Source organism: Camarhynchus parvulus, chromosome 10 (assembly GCF_901933205.1).
Source record: "Camarhynchus parvulus chromosome 10, STF_HiC, whole genome shotgun sequence".
NCBI classification, from domain to species: domain Eukaryota; kingdom Metazoa; phylum Chordata; class Aves; order Passeriformes; family Thraupidae; genus Camarhynchus; species Camarhynchus parvulus.
In genome coordinates, this window is record NC_044580.1 from 9790700 (window position 1) to 9810620 (window position 19921).

The 19921-nt window shown below is 40.5% G+C and overlaps 1 protein-coding gene across 4 annotated transcripts in view; it reads right to left on the reverse strand.

Annotated features, from left to right (window-relative positions):
- Positions 1-19921, reverse strand: part of FBN1 (fibrillin 1) — a 144875-nt gene continuing 124954 nt past the window's right edge. For all 4 annotated transcript variants that reach the window (XM_030954970.1, XM_030954973.1, XM_030954971.1 and 1 more), the window contains exons 51-66: positions 18347-18496; positions 16907-16972; positions 16088-16204; positions 15618-15737; positions 13867-13989; positions 13307-13438; positions 12563-12688; positions 11804-12010; positions 11084-11209; positions 10746-10868; positions 9767-9883; positions 8882-9010; positions 7960-8079; positions 4891-5122; positions 3686-3860; positions 1-2948 (exon numbers count right to left, since the gene is read on the reverse strand). In XM_030954970.1, coding sequence (XP_030810830.1) covers positions 2559-2948; positions 3686-3860; positions 4891-5122; positions 7960-8079; positions 8882-9010; positions 9767-9883; positions 10746-10868; positions 11084-11209; positions 11804-12010; positions 12563-12688; positions 13307-13438; positions 13867-13989; positions 15618-15737; positions 16088-16204; positions 16907-16972; positions 18347-18496 — 2453 coding nt within the window. In that variant the 3' untranslated portion in view covers positions 1-2558. The remainder of the gene's footprint in view (positions 2949-3685; positions 3861-4890; positions 5123-7959; positions 8080-8881; positions 9011-9766; positions 9884-10745; positions 10869-11083; positions 11210-11803; positions 12011-12562; positions 12689-13306; positions 13439-13866; positions 13990-15617; positions 15738-16087; positions 16205-16906; positions 16973-18346; positions 18497-19921) is intronic.

Consider the following 19921-nt stretch of genomic DNA (forward strand, 5'->3'; position numbering starts at 1 on the left):
TTATTTCAAATGATTAATCATTTTGTTATTTCCTTGAATTTGAAAAATATCCTTTAATTGCAAGGATACACATTTAGAAAAACCTCTACTTCAGTCTGTCTAGTGTTTAGAGTCATTCTGGGGTCCCACTATGAAATGAAATACAGCAGATTGTTTCAAAATCACACTGCAAGTTACAACCCACTTTTTAATTGCAGGTTGCATGCAATGTTATTGTGCAACCCTTGTGCTTCACTGAGACGCCAAGGAAGCTGCCAATATTCAAACTAACGGAAATGATCATACACATACAGCAACTAAAACCAAGAAACAAAAATTATATATCAGTTAAAGGACATTGCTGCAAAGAGACACATGAATAATGTACAAAAAAAGGTGGATTTTTATGTGCAGATTGGTACAGCACATCTGGGTTTTCCATTTTTAAATGACTTAAAGAGCTACTGTCGAGATTTCTTGTTTCTGAAGCATAGCAAAGGCAATTTGCAGAATGGAGTGGGCAACACTGGGGCTGCTGGAACACAGTCAAAGAACCTTTGGCATCATAAGGTGTTACATGGAGCTTAAATGTAAACCAAGTCTACTGGATAGACTCCTGACAGGTTTTTCTGAAATCGTCCTTCTCAGTTCCTCTCAGTGTTTAGGGGCTGAGAAAAAATACTTAAATGGTACACTTACCTATAAACTATACAGTCATGCACACTGGCACTAAAAATCATCCCCAACCTGCTGATATAGGAGTGCCATTTACAGCTGTAAAGTTCTGATTATATCTTGCCACAGTTATGCAACATATGGAAAAAATACAATGTTCAACATTTTGGCACACTAATAAATAAAATCCAGACACAGTCTATTAAAAATATCAAAGTAATCCTGTGCACAAGCTTGCTTTTTATATATGTTATGCAAATTTGTTATGCAGAAGAAATCACAGAGAGCAATAATACAATTTGGGGTGAATTATAGGAGTACATTTCCTTTCCAAAGCTATTATAGCTCAATACATGTTCCCTCTATCAACTACAGTGCTGTCCCAGCAGCAGTTTCAGTGCTTCTTTCTTCCAGATTTTATAGCATTACACCTCAGGTACAATGTTCTGCCACTGCTGCTAAAAGATACACCATGGCATTTGCACATACAAGTACACCCACATCACTGAATAATTCACTTGATATTAAAACCCATATCTAAAGCTTGTAGTGGTTTCTGGTATTGGATTATTCCTCTGTTATCAGTCTTGGGTTATATGACAGTAACTGTTGAAGTGGGGGTAAAAGAAGGAATATCTTAAGGCAGTTTTAGCAAACAATAGTGGCTTTTTTCAACCTTAACTGTGTTTTCTGTATAATGATTTGACATCCACTTCTGCGTGTTTTGGCTGTCAGATTACTTTTTGACCGGACTACTCAGGTCAAGTCATTGGAAATGTTCTCGCTTCCTTTCTGGAGCCACAGAGTAACTTGAGAGAGGTCCACTGCTGTTCAGATTTGTGAAGGTTTCTGTACTTCTTCTGTTCTTTCTTTGCATGAAGAATGAACAGCAGCAGCTCCCTCAAGGAGGAATCACCTGGACACACAGACAGATACAAAGACAACCCTACAGATAATGCCTGAAGTATAAGAATGCAGCTTATCACACTTTTAGCAAAAACACAAGGCCACAGAATAAACTAAAAAAAAAAACTGTTTTATTGTGACATTTATGACATTGAACCCTTGTTGATATGAATGGCTATGGGTACTCTTGACATGTTACAATATGTCATGGTGTAGGATGGCACTGATTGTCATCTGACTTTTGAGAATGTTTAATGGTCCCTACTGACCTCAGTGCATTTTGGCAAGTCACAGAAACTTTATCATCAGGTTTGTGTATACAGTTAACAAGTAGTTGGTCTTATAAGCACCATTACAAACCCTCACATTAAGGGTATTATTAATCTAGTTTACAAATGCTTCATTGATAAAAATAGCATGATTACAGTATACACACACTTAATTTACATGTAATGTATTATAGGCATAACTGAGATAAACTACTGAGCTAACTTTGGTTGATTGAAGTATTTAGACTGAATAATGGCAATTTTGGCTTCTAAGTTGTGTAAATATTACAGTGCATTTATAAATCTAGGTTGAAAATTTACTAGCACCAAATGGATATCATAAATGGCTGACCTAGTAAGTTGTAGTTGGAGAAGCGAAGTTTAAGAATTACAAAAATAGAGCTGTCCATCCGTTGAAAGCACATTCTTGCACCTCTGCTGAAATGATGACGTGTCTCAGCATCAGTGGCCAACTTCCAATGATAAAAGTCCCAGTTTTCAAGATTCAACATATCAAGGTAGCTCAGCTACACGTAAAAGCCTGAGGAAGTGGTAGTTTTGAGCTCACGTATTCATCCTGTACCTTGTTTATGTAATAATACGATAGTGCTTGTTCATACAAATGTACTCATGTAAGATTGTACCTATGATATGGAGAATCTGATTGGGAGGAATATTCAGTCCTACCTATCTATCTTTGGTTTAATTATTTGGTCTTTGGTTGATGAATTAATGAAGCAATATCTGAATTTTCATTTTCAGGTTATCTCCCAGCTCACCACTGAGGTAGTCTTTGTCATGTTTCGCTTCAAGCTGGTTAAGTTCCTTCTTTTTATAGAGTGGAATACTACTGATTTGTAATGAATAATTTCCAGGCATTGGCTTCTTCTTTGTGAAATGAAGGTAACTTATCCCGTCCTTCTTATTGATTCTAAAGAAACCATCTTCATTTCCGGAGTCAATTAAGTATCGGTTATGGTTTGTCAGTGTTGTGAGGGCAGGGAGCAGCTCCAGGATGCGATCTTTGTTACTCAGATCCGAGATGTTGATGGAGAAGACCGCTGCTTTCTCAATGTCCCAGCTGGCAAGACTGATCGGTGGTTCCAGCTCTTGCTGATCCTGCACAAGAACAAGGGATGTCAGTTGGCTTTGTCAGAGAGCATTTCACATGTGCCTCTGTGTATTTCTTGCCCAGGTCATTCATTACTAATTAGACAATTTTTAGAAGGACGTTCTGTAACAGCCTCTGTCAAATCTACTCTTATGGGCCTAGGACTCCTCAGGATGAAGCACAGAGCTTGTCACCACTGCTATGTGGGTCAGAGGAGCCCGAGGCACGCACTGGAAGTTTTTGTGCACGTGCCTTGCTGCCCGACAGCTGAAGCCCCTGCATGCTGGGAGCCTGCGACCAGACTCCTGCAAAGAGAGCACCCTCCTCCTCTCTGCCAGGGGAGCCACAGGCTGAGAGAACAGCTGTGAAAGAGAGCAGGGTCTGTGAGGGAGCCACAGCATTTCAATGGGGATTTTCTGCTTTGCAAGATTCATTTGGGCGAAGTGTGGAGCCAGGGCAGCCCACAGGTGCAGCAGAGTGCTGGAAAAGCAGCCTCACCCTTCACCTCTGACTGGGTGGTAACATTTCAGACATGTTCAGCACAAGCTGTAACATTTTCATTTGGAAAGCAAGGGAAGCTCTTTATCACTTCTGAGACAAAAACACTACCTGACATCCAAAACCAGCTTTGGTCTAATTTAGGGTGTAGATTTTCCCTGAGGGGTTGTCTCTTGGCACACATCCTTCTGAGTCCAGCTTTCACAACACAGCCACAAACTCTTTCCCCCCAGAAAGGGTCAATTACCTCTGCTTCACTTGCAGTTTCATTAGTGCTCCTGCGCTTCCTTCCTCTCTTGGGATAGCCATTAATTTTACATTCATAACAAGCTTCTGGAGAGAGGGAGTTGTCATCTACTTCTCCACTGAGTGAAAGCTCTTGTCCTTGACCTCTGCCTAGCCCCACTCCAGAAACACAGTGTCTGAGGAAGGAAGAAATTCAAAATTAACTCCAGCGAGACACAGATCTTATCAAAAGCTGCATTTGGGGGACTTTAAGTACAAATAATTAAGCAATCATGTTGCATTCATTTCCTAGGAAAAATTTCTGCTAAAGTCAACAGACAAAATTCTCACTGAATCACAATGAGGCCACTCTTTATTTCAAGAATCTGCCTTCATGTGTTTTTGCCCAAGAGAGACCTGCCAATATTTAACAGTCTTAAAAACACAGGCTTAAGCTCTGAGTTGTTGTTAGTAATTTCTGTTATCCAGCCTGGAACACATTTAAAGAGACCAATTTTCAACAACTGCTGAAAAGTCTGGAGAGTGAGGTCTTTCATAATGCATCCCAAAGCTTTTAGTCACTTACAAACTTTAAACCACAATCTTTCTGCTTTCCATTTGGGTTGCTTGGTCCTATATGATGTACAGCCCTAATACGCCCACTGGGGCAAAGGAAAATTTGTTTTATTGATAAAGCATTTATTTAAAAAATATTAATTTGAAACACAGAAGAATATGGAACATACAAGAAACTAAGAGCATGCAGAGCTGTTATTCCAACCAGCAGGTGAAACCTCTTGTATAATGCAATTTCTTTTTGCAGCTGGTAGGGGGTGTTATTATTAATGTTTGTTTTGTTCCTCTTTAAGGAGACAAGTGAATCACAACAAGGAGTACGAGCTCCCAAGTGCCAACCTCAGAGGACTCGGCAGACTGCTGGGGTATGCAGGAGAGGTGAAAGCAGTAGTTTAAAATGGAGGATTAAACCTGGTAGCCCTGACCAAATTTCAAGCATTAAACCCCTCCCTTTCCATGGTTACCTTTCCCCACCCTCCCCTCCCCCCTCCAATCTCCAAAATCAGTAGGTGCATCCAACTCTTGAGCACCTTCCCAATCCCATCCCTCGTTAATTGCTGACAATCCCCCTGGTTCTGCTGCTTCCACTGCTAAGAAAGGAGTGGACCATGTCCCCTTGGTATCTGTTAGTTTAAAATGAGAATCCCTTACCCTTGTCCTATTCTGAAGTAACCAGGTGGACACCCACAGACGTAGCCACCTTCAGTGTTTGAACAACCATAACTGCATGGGGCTTGTGCAGAACCGCATTCATTGATATCTTGGCAACCTCCACTAAACTGCTCATACTGAAATCCAGTAGGGCACATACATTTATAGCTTCCCAAAGTATTGTGGCAGGATGCTCCTCCACAAATGTGTGCACTGAGACATTCATTTTCATCTGGAAAAGAAGCAGAATATACCATGTTAACTTTTACCCAGGTACAGTCCAGCCTACCCCTTGTATAGGTCATGCTTGGCTGAATGTGCTGCCACCTCAAGTGGACACAGAAAATTGGGCTTGTCCTTCCTCTTGGCTGGGGCAGTGGTCCCTGGGAGATGACTACAAGTGCACAACAGCAACACTGGGGCTGCTCTACAGAAGATATTTCATGCCATGTCAGGTCATGCTCTGAAGAGCAGCGAAACAGAGAAGATGGCTTGTTTTTACAGAAATAGCTGAGAAGGATAAAACTTTGTACAGCCAACAAGCTGGTCAAGTAATCACTTGTTCATAGTGCTATTCAACATTAAAGGAAAAAGAGTAAGGAATCAAGCTCTGACACTTTTTCCAGGGATTGAAAATACTTCCCTACACACTTACATTTAAATATTAGACATGGGTAAGATATGGGAAGTAGTAAAATAAAAACAAAACCAGCTATAGATACAAAACACTGTTATATTTTGAACCAGTCCTTTTCCAAACTTCCTAAGGGTGGCACTGTAGGAGTTTCAGGTCACTTCAGGCTTCTTTACTGAAAATGGCTACTTTTTGAAATGAAGCTGGTCTGATTTTTTATGTCTGATGTGGCAAATTGCTTCAAAAATTCTGAATGTTATTGTTCTCCATCTTCTGTGATAAAATATATGTACATTGTGGGGGTGTGCACACATAAGAAACTGCATTTGGGAAGTACAGAGCAGCATCTCTGACCTCAACATCCAGGTTACAGGAGAGTAAGTAATAAGTCAGAGCATAATTGTCTTTTTCCAAACAATGTGGCTCTTTGTTCTTCGTTTAAAAGCAATGTCTTTGCTTCTTGCAGCCTGATTCACAATGTGGTGTACTGTGGAAGTGCCTGGGCAGGGAATGCAGTCACAGACAGCACAAGACATGGGAGGAACCAAAGCATTCTTCAGTGATTATCTAAATGTGTTGCAGCAACATAAAAAATCCCTGAACGATTCATTAAGTAGGCTAAAAAAGACACAAACTGTGTGCAGAGTTGGGACTGCCAAGGAATATGAAGGAATTGTCACGGAAAAACCTAGCACATGGATTCCTCCCCTGTGGTACACCCAGGAGATCCAGATAAGTATCTTAAGAATATACAGTTCTTAAGAATAGACAGTACAATGTGAACACGTGGAGACCACAAGGTATTAAAACCTGGGGCTGAATCCTGTGTTCCCTAAGCCTGTAAGGGTTTGCCATTAACTCAGAGATGCTTCAGTGTCTCTCACACCTCAGAGCAACTACACCAACATCATAAATGCTTGTTTGGGCTACAGGAAGTTACTGCACCAAAAGCAGATATGCTCACTTCACCACACTCCACAGTGGCAAGAAAGGGGACACTAGTGAGATTAATTCCCATATTTGGGTGGGTGTCAGAAGAAAAAAAATATGAAGAAAAAGTTTTGGGATCCTCAGACGGCACAAGCTGTGCTGTCAGGCACCAGCCTTGCTCTCCTGTGCTCTGTAACACACAGCTCTGCTGTGCTCAGCTTCAGCAGGAAGGAGAAATGCCACGAGGACACAGAGACCCAAACCTCATTCCCTGCAGCCTTGGATTTCTGCCTGGACTGCCCCATGTCCAAGAAGGTGGAAGTACTGGCTGAGGCTTGCCCTGGGTGTGGCCCTCAAGAATTTTCTCTGGTGAATTTTCTGGTGGACCAGTACTTTTGGTGCCAAGGCTGGCACCTTTCTTTCAATGGGACAAAACCCAGTGCTTGTGCATTTTTAAACTGGTATTCCCTGTATAAACCATAATCTATAGACTAAACAGTAGTCAATTGCCTCAAAAGCTGGAATAGCAATGTACACCTGGTTTGGAAATACATTTAGTTCAATGTTTTCACCCAGGAACACCTGGAAACAGCCAAGATGTTTCACAAAACTCAACACTGCACTTCTTCAGATTCTGCAGTGTCCTCCAGCAGCCAGACATGACAGTGCTGGTTTCTTGGGGATTTTTATTCTCCTGCAGATTAAATTCTAATTTAACCCTAAACTCTGCTAATTGAATTAACATTCAAAACCCCCATATGTTTGTGTTCCTTGTATGTTACAGGCATAGAGTGCTAGAGCAAAGCAAATGTCACAGCAAAGCCTGCATATAATGTCAGGAGGTTTGGTAAGCACAATTAAAAGCAGAGACCTCCCTGGAGCACCACAGTGATAAAAAGGTAAGGCATTTCTATCTTTCTGAGAGCAAAGAAAGCCAAACAAAAAGTTATAAAGCTCTTTGTTCTCAAGAGAACACAACTCTGGGTAACCACACAAGGCTAACTTGCATGAAGCCCATTAAATGTAAGAATGACAAAAGCACAGATCAAGTAGGATTTTAATGGATTTTGAGATTCTTGGAGCCAGAAGCTGAATTTTATGATTTAACAATCCAAAGTTGTATTTCTGAGAGTTCCAGGCTCAATCCACCATCCACTCTTAGACAGGACCTCTGTCCAAGCAGAAACCATTGCAGAGCTGAGTAAGACTTCCTTTGTTCAGATCACAAAATACATGAGCAACACGAGTTTCCTCAAAGTCAATACAGCCTCTAGCACCCTCAAGGATAGCTTTGTGCTTAAACACTTCTTGAACCAGGACATGGGTTACTGTGTGCTTCATACCCACTCTGCCTTCACAGGAGAACACACTTGTAATGAAACTGCTGAATTTAGCAAATTATAATCACAAAAGAAAGTATGTCAAACTGCACCATTGCCCTTCACTTCTTGCTGCTAACTAAAGTAACATGCATTTTAATGTATGAATTTACAAAAGTGACTTGCCAACACATTGGTTCCACTGGTAATGCTGGAGATATCCTTGTGGGCAGCTGCACCTGTATCCTCCAATTATATTTTGGCAGCCATGCTGACAGCGGTGGTTACCATCACATTCATCAACATCTAAAAGGGTGAAACACACTCTGAGTTTTGGGAGAGAAGCTCAAATTATGCTGTATTTGGAAAACATGTTACAAATAATCATGTATATTCATTTATCATAGATATATATTTCATGATCTTCCAAAAATTTGACCACTATGGGCCTTTTGGGTTTGGATTTGTGGCTCCACAGCAAGTAATACAGGGCTGAAAACCATGGAAAGCTCTCACATTCAGCAAAAAATTTCAGTTTTTGCATTCTGCAGTGGAGCAGACAGGAGAAAGCTATTTGTATATGAGATTCCTAATGCCTTCCCAAGGGTCCCAGCTCCAGACAGACCCTTGCTTTTACCCAGGCATCCAACCCAAAAATCCCAGGACACCTCTTCTCAAAACAGCCCAAACTCTGTCCCAGGAGAAGGCTCTAAGGACCCAGAGCAATAAGTCTACAGCCCTTGAACTCTCTCTTTAGCAGGTCACCTTGGAGATGCAAGACTTCCTGTCCTTGAATCCTTCAGAAACCCATGCAGGATTCAAAAGAAGTTCACTGAACTTATGACACTTAAACTAAAACATTCCAGGCTACATCTCCTCAGAAAATATCTGTCCTTTAGTTCTTTAGAATCCCACAATATATCCATTTTTTTCTGGCCCATGAAGAGAAATACTGCCTTGTTGCTAAATTTCTGTACTCCCCCCTTGCTTCAACCCACACATGCTTACTTCTGCAGATTTTGGTGCTTACTCCTTGGGTGACATTATGGCTGAAAGAAGATTAAGGAAGCAAGAGAAGGCCAAGTGAAATGCACTGTGTTGTACCCACCTTCACAGCTCTGCCCAGTTTGATCAAGTGAGAAGCCACGTTGACACTCACAAACAAAACTTCCTGGTGTATTCTGGCAAATGCCCTTTGGCCCACAGAGATTGATCTCAGTAGCACACTCGTTGTTGTCTGGGGGAAAGCAGAGCTCAGTGTTAGTCTGTAGCTGTCATTTCAGAGCTGATGCTTTGGCCATGCTGATGATGGAGGGGTTGTGGCAGGAGGTAAAGGCACATAGGTGTCCCACTGCCCTTCCAGGTTCTCACTTTGCATTACAGGAAAGTTTACACTGCCTTCTTTTGAGTTTGGAAACACAAAAGTAATTGGAAGGGAAACTTTCTTTTCTTCACCAAAATATGAAGTTTGATGGTTTGGTCTCCAAACACCTGCAAATTCACACCAATACCATGGGATCCTCAAACTGACACAGAAACAGGATCCAGCTTGCAGAGCAGAAAGTGTGTTTTGCAGGAGGAAGGAGTTTAGTTTAACATTTCCATGTACCCAATGGCTATGTGATCAGAGGACAACTGCAGAAATGTATATTTCATAGCTGTTTCAAGAAGCCTTGATATGATCTCAATGAGCTACAAAAAGAAAAATAGAACTAATTTTGCTCAATGCCTAAGAAAGGGTAAGGCAAGAATTAAAAAGTGGTGTTTGTACTGGATGTTTCTTGCAAGTGCAAAATTCAAAGACAGATTATGAAAGCAAGGGAAGGTAGGAGGAAGGGGCCTCTTTGCATCTCTGGTGGGATTAGGATCAGAATCTGGTTTATGTTTCCATTTGATTCCTCAGGAAGATGATTTTACCTTCTTGCTACTTTGCTTCTGGAGTAAGGGTCAATAATAAATCCCAAATCTATGTCTACCTTCCCACACCACCTACCAATGCAGGCTGTATGGTGCTGAGTGAATCCAGGAGGACATTTGCAAGTGAATCCCCCAATAGTGTTGACACAAAGGAACTGGCAGTTGTGCTGCTTTGTTGCACATTCATCAAGATCTAAAAAAACCAAGAAAACATCTTTCAATTATATTCCCTGGCCTCAGAAATAAGTGATTACAAATAAATCACACTGGTTTCCAGTTCGTCTTACATGAAGCCCCACATTTAAGGAATGGGACTTTGGAGCTACATAAGTGTCCATGCTAACACTGAACTGCAGACACCACTCACATTTGTCTGAAAGTTTCTGTGATGTAATAAATGTCTGCTCAGCCAATAAATGGGAAGTTACCATCTTCATGAGATCTGGCAGACTGGAAAATGGCCTTGCACTGAAGCACACTATTACTCCAAAAGAAATATTGAAATGCTAATAACAAAGTACACTGTCATTCTGCATGCCAAATTTAGAATTGCTGCTCTAATTTGTGTGGTTTTAATCAAATCTTAGTTACCAAGACACATAAATGTATGGAATTCTAAAGAATACTCCAAAATCTCTCCTGCACTGCTGTGCCTTATCCAGCATGCTGCAAAAGCAACGGTAAAAGTTCTGTTGATGCTGGGCAATGTACTGCAAACCACCTTTGCATCCAGTAAGATTCATTTATCACTGAATGATATGGCTTAAACCAAAAAGCTTACCAAAATGAGAACAATCCTACATATTATTAATTACAAAATCTTTTGAAGATTAGCTGCCATCAACCTACAAAAATTCCCATCCATCTGTTGTTCATCCAAATTAAAAAGGAGTTAACTGAAATACCAGCTCCATCCTGTGCAAGCCGCTTCCACTGTCTTTAGTGGAAGTACTCACATGAATCAAGGAGACAGATTTGCATCATTTAAACGCCCTTGCAATTATTTTTGCCTGAGAAACACAGTTTCTACCGTAAAGTCTTTTCTTGATTTTTACCTTTGCAGCTTCTCCCATCTTCTTGCAGGATGTATCCCTTTGGACATGAACACTGGTAGCTCCCCTCTGTGTTTTTGCAGATGAAATTGCAAGGTTTTGGAGACTCATTGCATTCATTCAGATCTACAAGAAGCAAAACCAGATACCTCAGTGCTGGTAATCAAGATTTGTGATAATGTTTTACAAAATGTTCAGGATAGATCAGAAGGAAATACAAATCCCCAAAGCATTAACAAGTGACATTTTATTTTCTCATTTTTCAAAAGTTTTCTATTTATTTCTTCAAGTCCTCTCTTAGTAATAAACTTTATATACAAACACCACAATGCAAAACCTACCAATGCAAAGAGTGCCAGTGACATCTGTAGTATAGCCCAGATTGCAAAGACAATGGTAAGTTCCCCTCTCATTGATGCACTCGCCATTGCGGCAGACGTCGTGAATAACCTTGCACTCATCAATATCTGCAATTAAACAAGGGTTAGCTCTCAATGGAACAAAACTGATTTTGTACAGCTTCAATGGGTTCTTGTGACTTGACACAGAGAAACCCACACCATACATAAAATAACTACATAAAATAGTGAAATATTGCATAGATTTAAGGAGAAATAGTAAGTGGAAAAATATGGACTGGAGCATTAATTTAACTTTCTTATGCAGTGAACAAGCTGTAAGTGGAAGGGAACAACTGAAGCTGATCATGTATCAGCCTTCACAAATCAAACATCCCTTTGCCTTCATGTAAACAAACAGCTATCAACATGTGCCTGCAACACACTCAAATGTGAGATGCAAATTCCCATTTGAGAGCATGTCAGTCAACCAGGACATAAAGCAAGTATCTGCCAAGATGGGATGGATGCCTCATCATCCAGGGCCTTTGGCTGTGCACCATCCTCCCAAGGGACTATACTCAGTCAACACGAAAAATCTCAGAAAATTTCAGCTGATACTCAAAACATTTAGGACATTACAGTGTTTGAATATGCAAAAAGAGAGTTTATAATTTATCACCTAATTTAGCATTGTCTAAGAGATCATTTAATGAAAAGTACCTGCTCCACTGGATGTGTATCCTCGGCCATGAGGGCAAAGCTTCTTGAAAGCCACGGTGCCTGGGAAGGGACAGACCTCACAGTTCTGCCCCCAGCCTCGGCCACCATCACAGCAGCACTCTGACTTGGTGACAGCGTTCCTGTTGCTCGATCCGATTTGGCACATACTTTGTAAGACTTCAGTGAAGCAGTAGCCCTCCCTGTTGTCTGGAAAACAAATTGTGCATCACAGAGAATCCTAATGGTGAATCCCAGAGGGTCAAGAGATTTTGGGAATTTAGTCAGAAATGTAAGAGAAAGGGCATACTTCACCCTGAGACTGCGGAACTGAGAGTGAAAGACAACCAGCAGTAAGAACGAGAGAATGACATCTAAGGGAAACAAAGACAAGAAATTTAGCAAAAGGTGGAAGACAAGAAGTTACAATATGCTTAATAAAATGTATGTTTCTGTTTGAACCTAGAGAAAAAAAACTGGCTGAAAATCAGGACCAAAGAAATGTCAGAGCAGCTCCTGGCTGACTGAAACCATGGAAAAGTCAGCTTTCACAGCAAGTCACCCCAGCTGGACTGACTGAGGCAGGGATATGGTGAGCATGGGAAGAAGGAACTTGCAGGAGGACACTTACATATGAGGGCCCCTTCCCAAAGGCATGTAAATTCAAGAGTGTGTTTTCTCACCATACATTTGAAAGTTTAATTTCAGCCCTCATTGCAGCTATTCAAGTGACAGCTCATCCAGGTGGAAGTTGGGACTTACCAAGGCACTCGTCCTGGCTGTCGCTGACCGTGAATCCCTCGTTGCACTCACACCTGTAACTCCCCACTGTGTTCACACAACGGCCGTTCTCACAGAGCCCAGGCTTGGTCTGACATTCATTCTCATCTGCATATTTGAAAATTTATGACAAAAATCAAGTCCATTATTAGATTAATGTAGATAAGAGATTGGTATGGAGCTTTTATGCTGTGCATTATTCCTGGTTAAACTTCAATTTTTTTCTTTTTCTTATATTTTAAAGGGGTTTTTTATTCAATTTTCAGAGGAAAGATGGCCATCTAGCTCACAACTGTTATATATATTATATCTGCAGTATAATATATATATTATATCTGCATTCCTCACTGGTTTTCAACATTTTTCATAGTTACAGCTGCAGTTCTGAATGTCTTCCAAGGTTTAAAACAAATTCAGATCTACTCTCATTCCTGCTAGCAGAGATAAACAAGCCTACAGCAACCAACCCAAATCCTTACCTTCTTCCCTCAGAGCATTCAGCAGCAGCAATACAAACTGACACCCACACCCAGATTTTCTGCTTACTATCCACAGATGTGTACACCTGAACAGCAAAACCAAGTGTGTACAGCACCAATAGATCCATTACACAAGTAGTTGTGCAATTCTGCCCCTGAGTTTCTTAACACTTCATTAAATGCAAAATTTTTAGTCCTGCTGAGGAACTGTGTATTTCAAGAGCTTCAACACTTGAGTGTCACTTACCTATACAGCCTTCCCCATCTGGTCTGCGCTGATAACCAGGCCCACAGATACACATATAGGTGCCAATTAGGTTTTTGCATTCCATCTGTTTTGAGTCACAGTCGTGAATTCCTTCTTCACATTCATTCTGATCTAAAACACAAGGTTTAGACTTTATTATATAGAGACATGATCCTGGAAGTTCACAATAATATTTCTGTAAATTCTGACTTAGGAATCTCTATCATCTACACATACATTTATTGTTCTCAACCAACCATAAAATATACTAGCCTTGAGCAAATTGATTTCTCCCAAATGCCCATTTTTAGGGCAAGACAAAACCGTATCATCTGATATGACCTCACTTTAGGCAGATGTGTAAATTTACTGGCTGGCAGGACAGGCTTAGTACAATCAAGTGCATAATGCAAACCATAGAATTTCATCCCAAATTCTTTCTGACTCAGTTACTTCCTGGGATTAAAACTCTGGCCCAATAGTGCAGTGAGTCAGAGCCCTGCCCCTGCAGGAACTGAAATCATTATCTCACAACTGTGAGAGTCTGGTAGGAGCTTTACCTCTGCACATTCTCCGGTCCTCCCGCAGAACGTACCCCCCAGGGCACTTGCACTCGTAGGATCCAAAAGTGTTCACGCAGCGGAAGGCGCAGAGCAGAGGGTTCTGGATGCACTCATTCACATCTGGGTTTGGGGTGACAAAGACCATGGGGGGAGGGAAACATTTGTGTAAAACTCAGCAACCTTGAGTGCACAGGCTTTAGGTACAGGCAAGACCACAGATCCCAGTTCACTGAGGACTAGATTTTAATAGGTGGGGACCCTTGGTTCTACTCTTAATGGATTTCTGTAGAGAAGCAGGCACCAGACACACCAGGATGTTTGCACAGCTACCTGAAGTTTCAGTAAGTTCAACAGCAGGCAGCCAATGGAAGTAATTTCCAGGTCCATGCTGCCAAAATACTTGCTCGGTTAAAACTATATCTTTCCCACACCTAGGTTCAGGTGGTTTTGGGTTTTTTTTTGATTGGTTATTTAAATTCTACATGCACTAATTCAGATTCTTCATAAACTGAATTCCATAAAACAATATCCTTACTAGAAAGATTATTTTGAAGTGCATTTACATACAAAATGCCTGGACTACTTGAGTAATGACTGCTATATAGTGACGTTTATGCACTCAGCTAGCTCCTCCTCTGCAATTTGAGCTTTTATCCAAATTCCACAGAGAAGCAAATGAAGATCTAACTGTATGTAAAAAAACAGTTTGCATTTGCAATCTGATGCAAAAATAGATCCATTCTTTTGCATGGGCTTGCAAAGAAATAAATTGTGGCAGATAATTTAGGAACAGCTGTGTCAAGTCAGAGGACAGTGTCAGAACGTCCTGGGACATTCTCCTCTCCCTGGTTGTAACAGAAGCAGATGAATATTAAAAACCTCATACCATGTATGCAGAGATGTTTCCCCTGATACAGCCTCTCAGTTTAAGGACTTCCACAGGCAAAAGCCACAACCAAACTATCAAGCTTAATTTCCACTGATGGATTCCCCCACAAATTTGTAAAATCTCTTTCTGGGTCAATTTATACTTGTAGCCTTGCTAATATTCTGCAGCAAAGGATTCCACAACTTAAATAAGTACCATGCATATAAAAAGATTTGCTTTGGTTTGTCTAACATGGTCCCTCTATTTTTGGTACCTTTACCACTTGTAGCTTTATAAAACCATATATCTCTTTAACCAAATTTTCCACACTGAAAAATTATTATTTATTTTTCTTCTATACCTCTGATCTTCCTTACTTCTCTTCATGCATTTTCAAATTTTAATTTTTGAAATGAGACACCAAAGCAGGAAAAATATTCAACCTAGGGGTACCATGGTAATTGATAAGTACTGTATTTGTGTTTTCCTGTTTGCCCCCTGTTTCTTCCCTAACTCACTCAAGCAGCCCATTTCCTATCTTCATCATGCACAGTGAGTCTCTTCACTCAAGGAGGTAGGCAAAAACCATACACACAGTAAGCAGCACTTCTGGGAACTGTTCTGCACCCCAACATGCTCCTCTCTGGGCAGTCCCTTGGTAGATACCACCTGAAAGTCTGTCCACCCCAGCTCCGGTCAGAAAAACATACTACAGTTCAAGGTGGATACAGGAAGGAGGAACCCATTTTCCCATTTCAGATAAAGAGGTATTGTTCCAAGGGTCCATATTTTATTTTTAAAGCTGCTTTACTCCCCTCAGCTGTTTTCAAAATCAGGGAACAGATTTACAACAACAGTCCTTAGAACACAGGAGTCTCACCTTCACAGGTCATCATTGGGCCAGGCTCAAATCCTTCTACACAGGTGCATTCAAAGCCTCCTATCACATTCCTGCAAGTTCCATTTCCACATGGGTTTCCAACAGCACATTCATCAGTATCTGCAAGTAGTTAGACCAAGGCAAGAATACATGGTCATACACAACCAAAACGATAAAAAATCCATGTTGTTGATGTACAACTAGAAAAATTGAAAATGCAAGAACTCACTTAAAGAACTGAATTAGAAGCACAGACTCCTAAAACAATTTGGGATTGCTAGAGGCTATCTGGGTTACCAGAGCAGGGCCAGCTTGGAGCAGATTGCTCTGGCTCTGCCCTGGCAGGTCTTAAGCACTAGCAGGGATGAAGACTCCAAAATGTTAGAATAAAACTACCCCACTGCTCCTTAATGCCATACTTAACAACTCAGGAGAATCTTTAAAATGGAAGCTGGAAGAGCTGTACTTACCCACACATTCTGCTCCTTGTAGGATGTAACCATATGGACATTCACAGCGGAAAGACCCATCTGTGTTGATACACTGCCCAAATTTACAGTTATCAGGATCAAGGCACTCATCCACATCTTAACCAGAAATACAGACAACACAGTAAGTGCAACTGGCTTCATGAGCTTTCAGACTTCTCTCAAAGAACAAGTGTTCTGGCAAGAAATATTTCTGAGATCACAAAAAATACTAATATTTAAATTCTGACATATTAGAATTAGGGCACAGAATTTGTTTGCAGGCCAGCTTTCAGAATGCAGAAAAGAAACTGATTCTAAATGTCAGATATAAACCTCCCTGACTGGGGCTACAGGGAAAGCAGCAGATATGAAAAGCAGTAGTCATCCAGTACTCCTTAAATGCAAACTTTTGCCAATAAGGCTGAAGTGCTGTTTGTCTTGGGAGAGAACAGAATGTACTGAAGGGATCTGGGAAACCGTGGTTTGCACTTCTGGAGGATTAAAACCATTTACTGTAAATAGGCTACACATATTGTATAAGAAAAGACAAGTATGGTACGTGACATTAGATCCATTCTCTAGATCCTACATAAGTTTCCTAGCTCTAAAACAAGTTTAATTTCTGATATTTGAGATATTCAAGCTGGCATCTGAAATCAGTATGAAAAATTGGGGAAGATAAAAGGTATAGAAGTTTCCAGAATTCATGGCTTTGGGAAATAGTTGTAGAGGTGTTATAATCAATTGAAATGGAGAATGGCTTATGGGTGGAAAAGGGACACTGATGTAAAAGTGGCATCGTGCAGTTCAGGCACTTACCCAGCCTTGCATCACCAGGTCCAACAAGGATGCCAATGCCAAATGGACAAATCTGTCTGAATGCCTCTGAAAAAAACCCCATAAAAATCAAAACATATGTTAAATTCTATCTTAGCAATCAGCATTCTGCACAAACTACCTGAAACCACTGCTACCAGTTCATCCTCCTCATGTTCAGGTCCAGAAAAACAGTATGTTAAAATATAAACTTATCATTTTATATTCATGCAAAAATCGTATGTTTGCTTTACATTTCATCTGATCTCCTGTATGCATAAGTACAAAATCCTGTGAATAATTAGCAGTATTTAACTTCCTTAAGAAAGAAACTAATGCAGCATTTCTATTTTAGAAGTATCAGTAGTAGTGACTGCATTTTTTCTGTTGTAAAAGTAAAATTTGCTATATTTTCTGAAGAAGTCATAATTTAATCCAGACTTGGCTATCTTAAAGCTATTTCTTTTTCAAAAAGATTATAAAAGGGGCTTTGATACCCTTTGGGAGTTTGGATTGTGAAAAATACATATGCTGACATTTCAAGGAAATGCTGCAACATAAGCTGTGCTTTTCAACTGACTTTGGTTCACATGGTCTGTGTCAATGGAATGAAACATGCACAGGCAATACGCCTAGGAGGAATATTGCAACTGGCACTTCTAATTCTCTTTTCTAACCTCAGCTTTTGTGAGGATTTTCTGCAAAAAATCTACATGACTAATGAATGAAATGAGCTGCAATCATGTATTGCTGAAACCAGTGACGCTGTTAACCGCATTTGTCAGCACGAATTACAGTTTGTTCAGCAAATTGCACCACCATGCTACAGAGCCCTGTTGAGCTGCTTGATGTTGAGTTACTCAGGCTTAAAAAGGATACTTACAAAGGAAAGTGTTTCTTTAGCAATGGTGCAGGCAGGCTTTCCTTCCTCAAGGCCTGTATTTTGTTATGCCCTGCTATTTTTGCAAGTCATTCACATTGATAAGATTGCAAATTTACATTTTCTTAATAACAAAATTCAGATGCAGATCCAGTTTAACTGTTTGGGGTTTTTTTTTTAAATTACATTTCATGTTTATGACCCCTCTTCCTGTACCTATTTACAATTAGAAGAATTCCATTTTTGTCTTGCAGGAATTGCTACTCAGAGCCTATCAGGGACCTACTTGCTGCTTTCCACTTCCTGTATGTGATAGCTCCATAGCTAAATACCCAGCACCTAAACACTGTAACATCTATAAGCACAGAAGAAATATGTTTGATATCTGACTATTCAAGGGACATGTTTTTTTTAGACAGCAATGGCATCTACTTTACAGTGACCTATGACAATTACTAGGGCTAAACACTTCTAGAAAATTATTATTCAGAATTCCTTCTAATAAGAATCCCAATCTCCTTTCTGCTCAGAGAGGCCACATGGTAAGCTAGTCAATAACCCACCATCGGCTTCCTCTGGACAGAGCTCACAAGGATCTCCCCATCCCTGCCCCTTCAGGGCACAGCAACACTCTTGTTTGGAGTGGTTTCGGGACTTCGGCACAGAACACTTCCCATCTTCAAACTTGGTAAAGCAGTAGCTCACTCTCAGATCTGCATAGAGAAAAAAAATTGTTATGAGCAGTTACAGTAATCTTGGCACAGTTTTCACTTGAAGGTGTTAACTGCAAAATTACTGGATACAGACCACCAAAACACCCAACTTCCACCTAGCTCTGTTAATAGGGACCATCATTGTCTCTGACAGTGGAAGATTTGAATAAGGAGGGAAGCTCCCTACCTCAGTAAAGAAAAGCTATGGAACAGTTTCCTACTTCAGTATGGAAAAGCAAGGGTTTTTCTCTTTGGTCCAGCAGAAGTGGAAGGGCTGTACTGTCCTCTTATCCTTATTCCTCTTTGAAAAAACGGAATATTGCCTCATGAATTTATATTCTATTACTAGTAAGAATCACTCAAGTCAAGATATTATCATCAACTTGCAAAGACAATATTGTGTAGTGCTAAAATGAGAGCCAATTTTCAACAACCCTTTCCTTCCTCATTCTTCCGGAGGTACACACAAACAAAGCAAACTCTCCCTGTGGCACCACATTTTATTCCCTGAAGCTGGGTAACCAGGATGCTGGACAGAACTGAGATCACAGACCACAAGCATCCAGCAGGAAGGGAGCTGGCAGCTCTCTGTGCTGGCAGGGGGACAGCAGCAGGGCAGTTCTGGAAGCAGCTGCTCATCCAGTTTTCCGGCTGTAGCATCAATGCTGGGCAATGTCCAGGTTTTAACAAAGTCCTAGGTAATGGGAAGTTTTAAACAAAACTTTGCTTGGCCTCAGATATTTGAAAAAAAGTACAGTCCTCTTTAGGGCATAGAAAGAAGCCCTTTTGAAATTCACATACAAAGTGAAAGCGTGCACTTTCCCCTGACTTTGTGTGGAACAGTGGCCTATGTTAAAAAAGCAGAAGATTGGGCTGCATTCATTTTTAGGATTTTGTTTTTTGGTGGGTTTTTGTGATCTTTTTCTTCTTACCTGAAGAAAAGAAAACCCTCAGACTAAAAGAAACTTCATTTATACAAGCTACATAAACACAGCTAAAACATGCTTTCTTGATGTTGAGTGAAGTAACTGTGCCAAACTGCATGGTGGTTTGAAGACTTGGATGAATGTTTACTGCAGGTTGGATTCATTTTTACCAAAACCACAATTTCATTTAGCCCACTGAGAAGGGAAGAACTCGCTATGGTGTCAACAAGCATCACTGCTCTGTGCCAAAGAAAACTACAGAGGTCCTTATAAAGGTCTTACTCATCAGTGGTTCCCACTGTGCACAGTGTATAAGACATTTAATGCTGTATCTATTTAATCATTTCCAAAGCCTTTAAAGTAACTCACTCCCTAATTTGTTGTGCTTGTTCTTTATACACAAAATAAAGTAACCTGTGGCTTTTAATTACTAGATATTCAGCTTTTAGCATCTCATCTGTTAGTGCCCATGTTTAGGCTCTGAACTGTGTATGCAGTA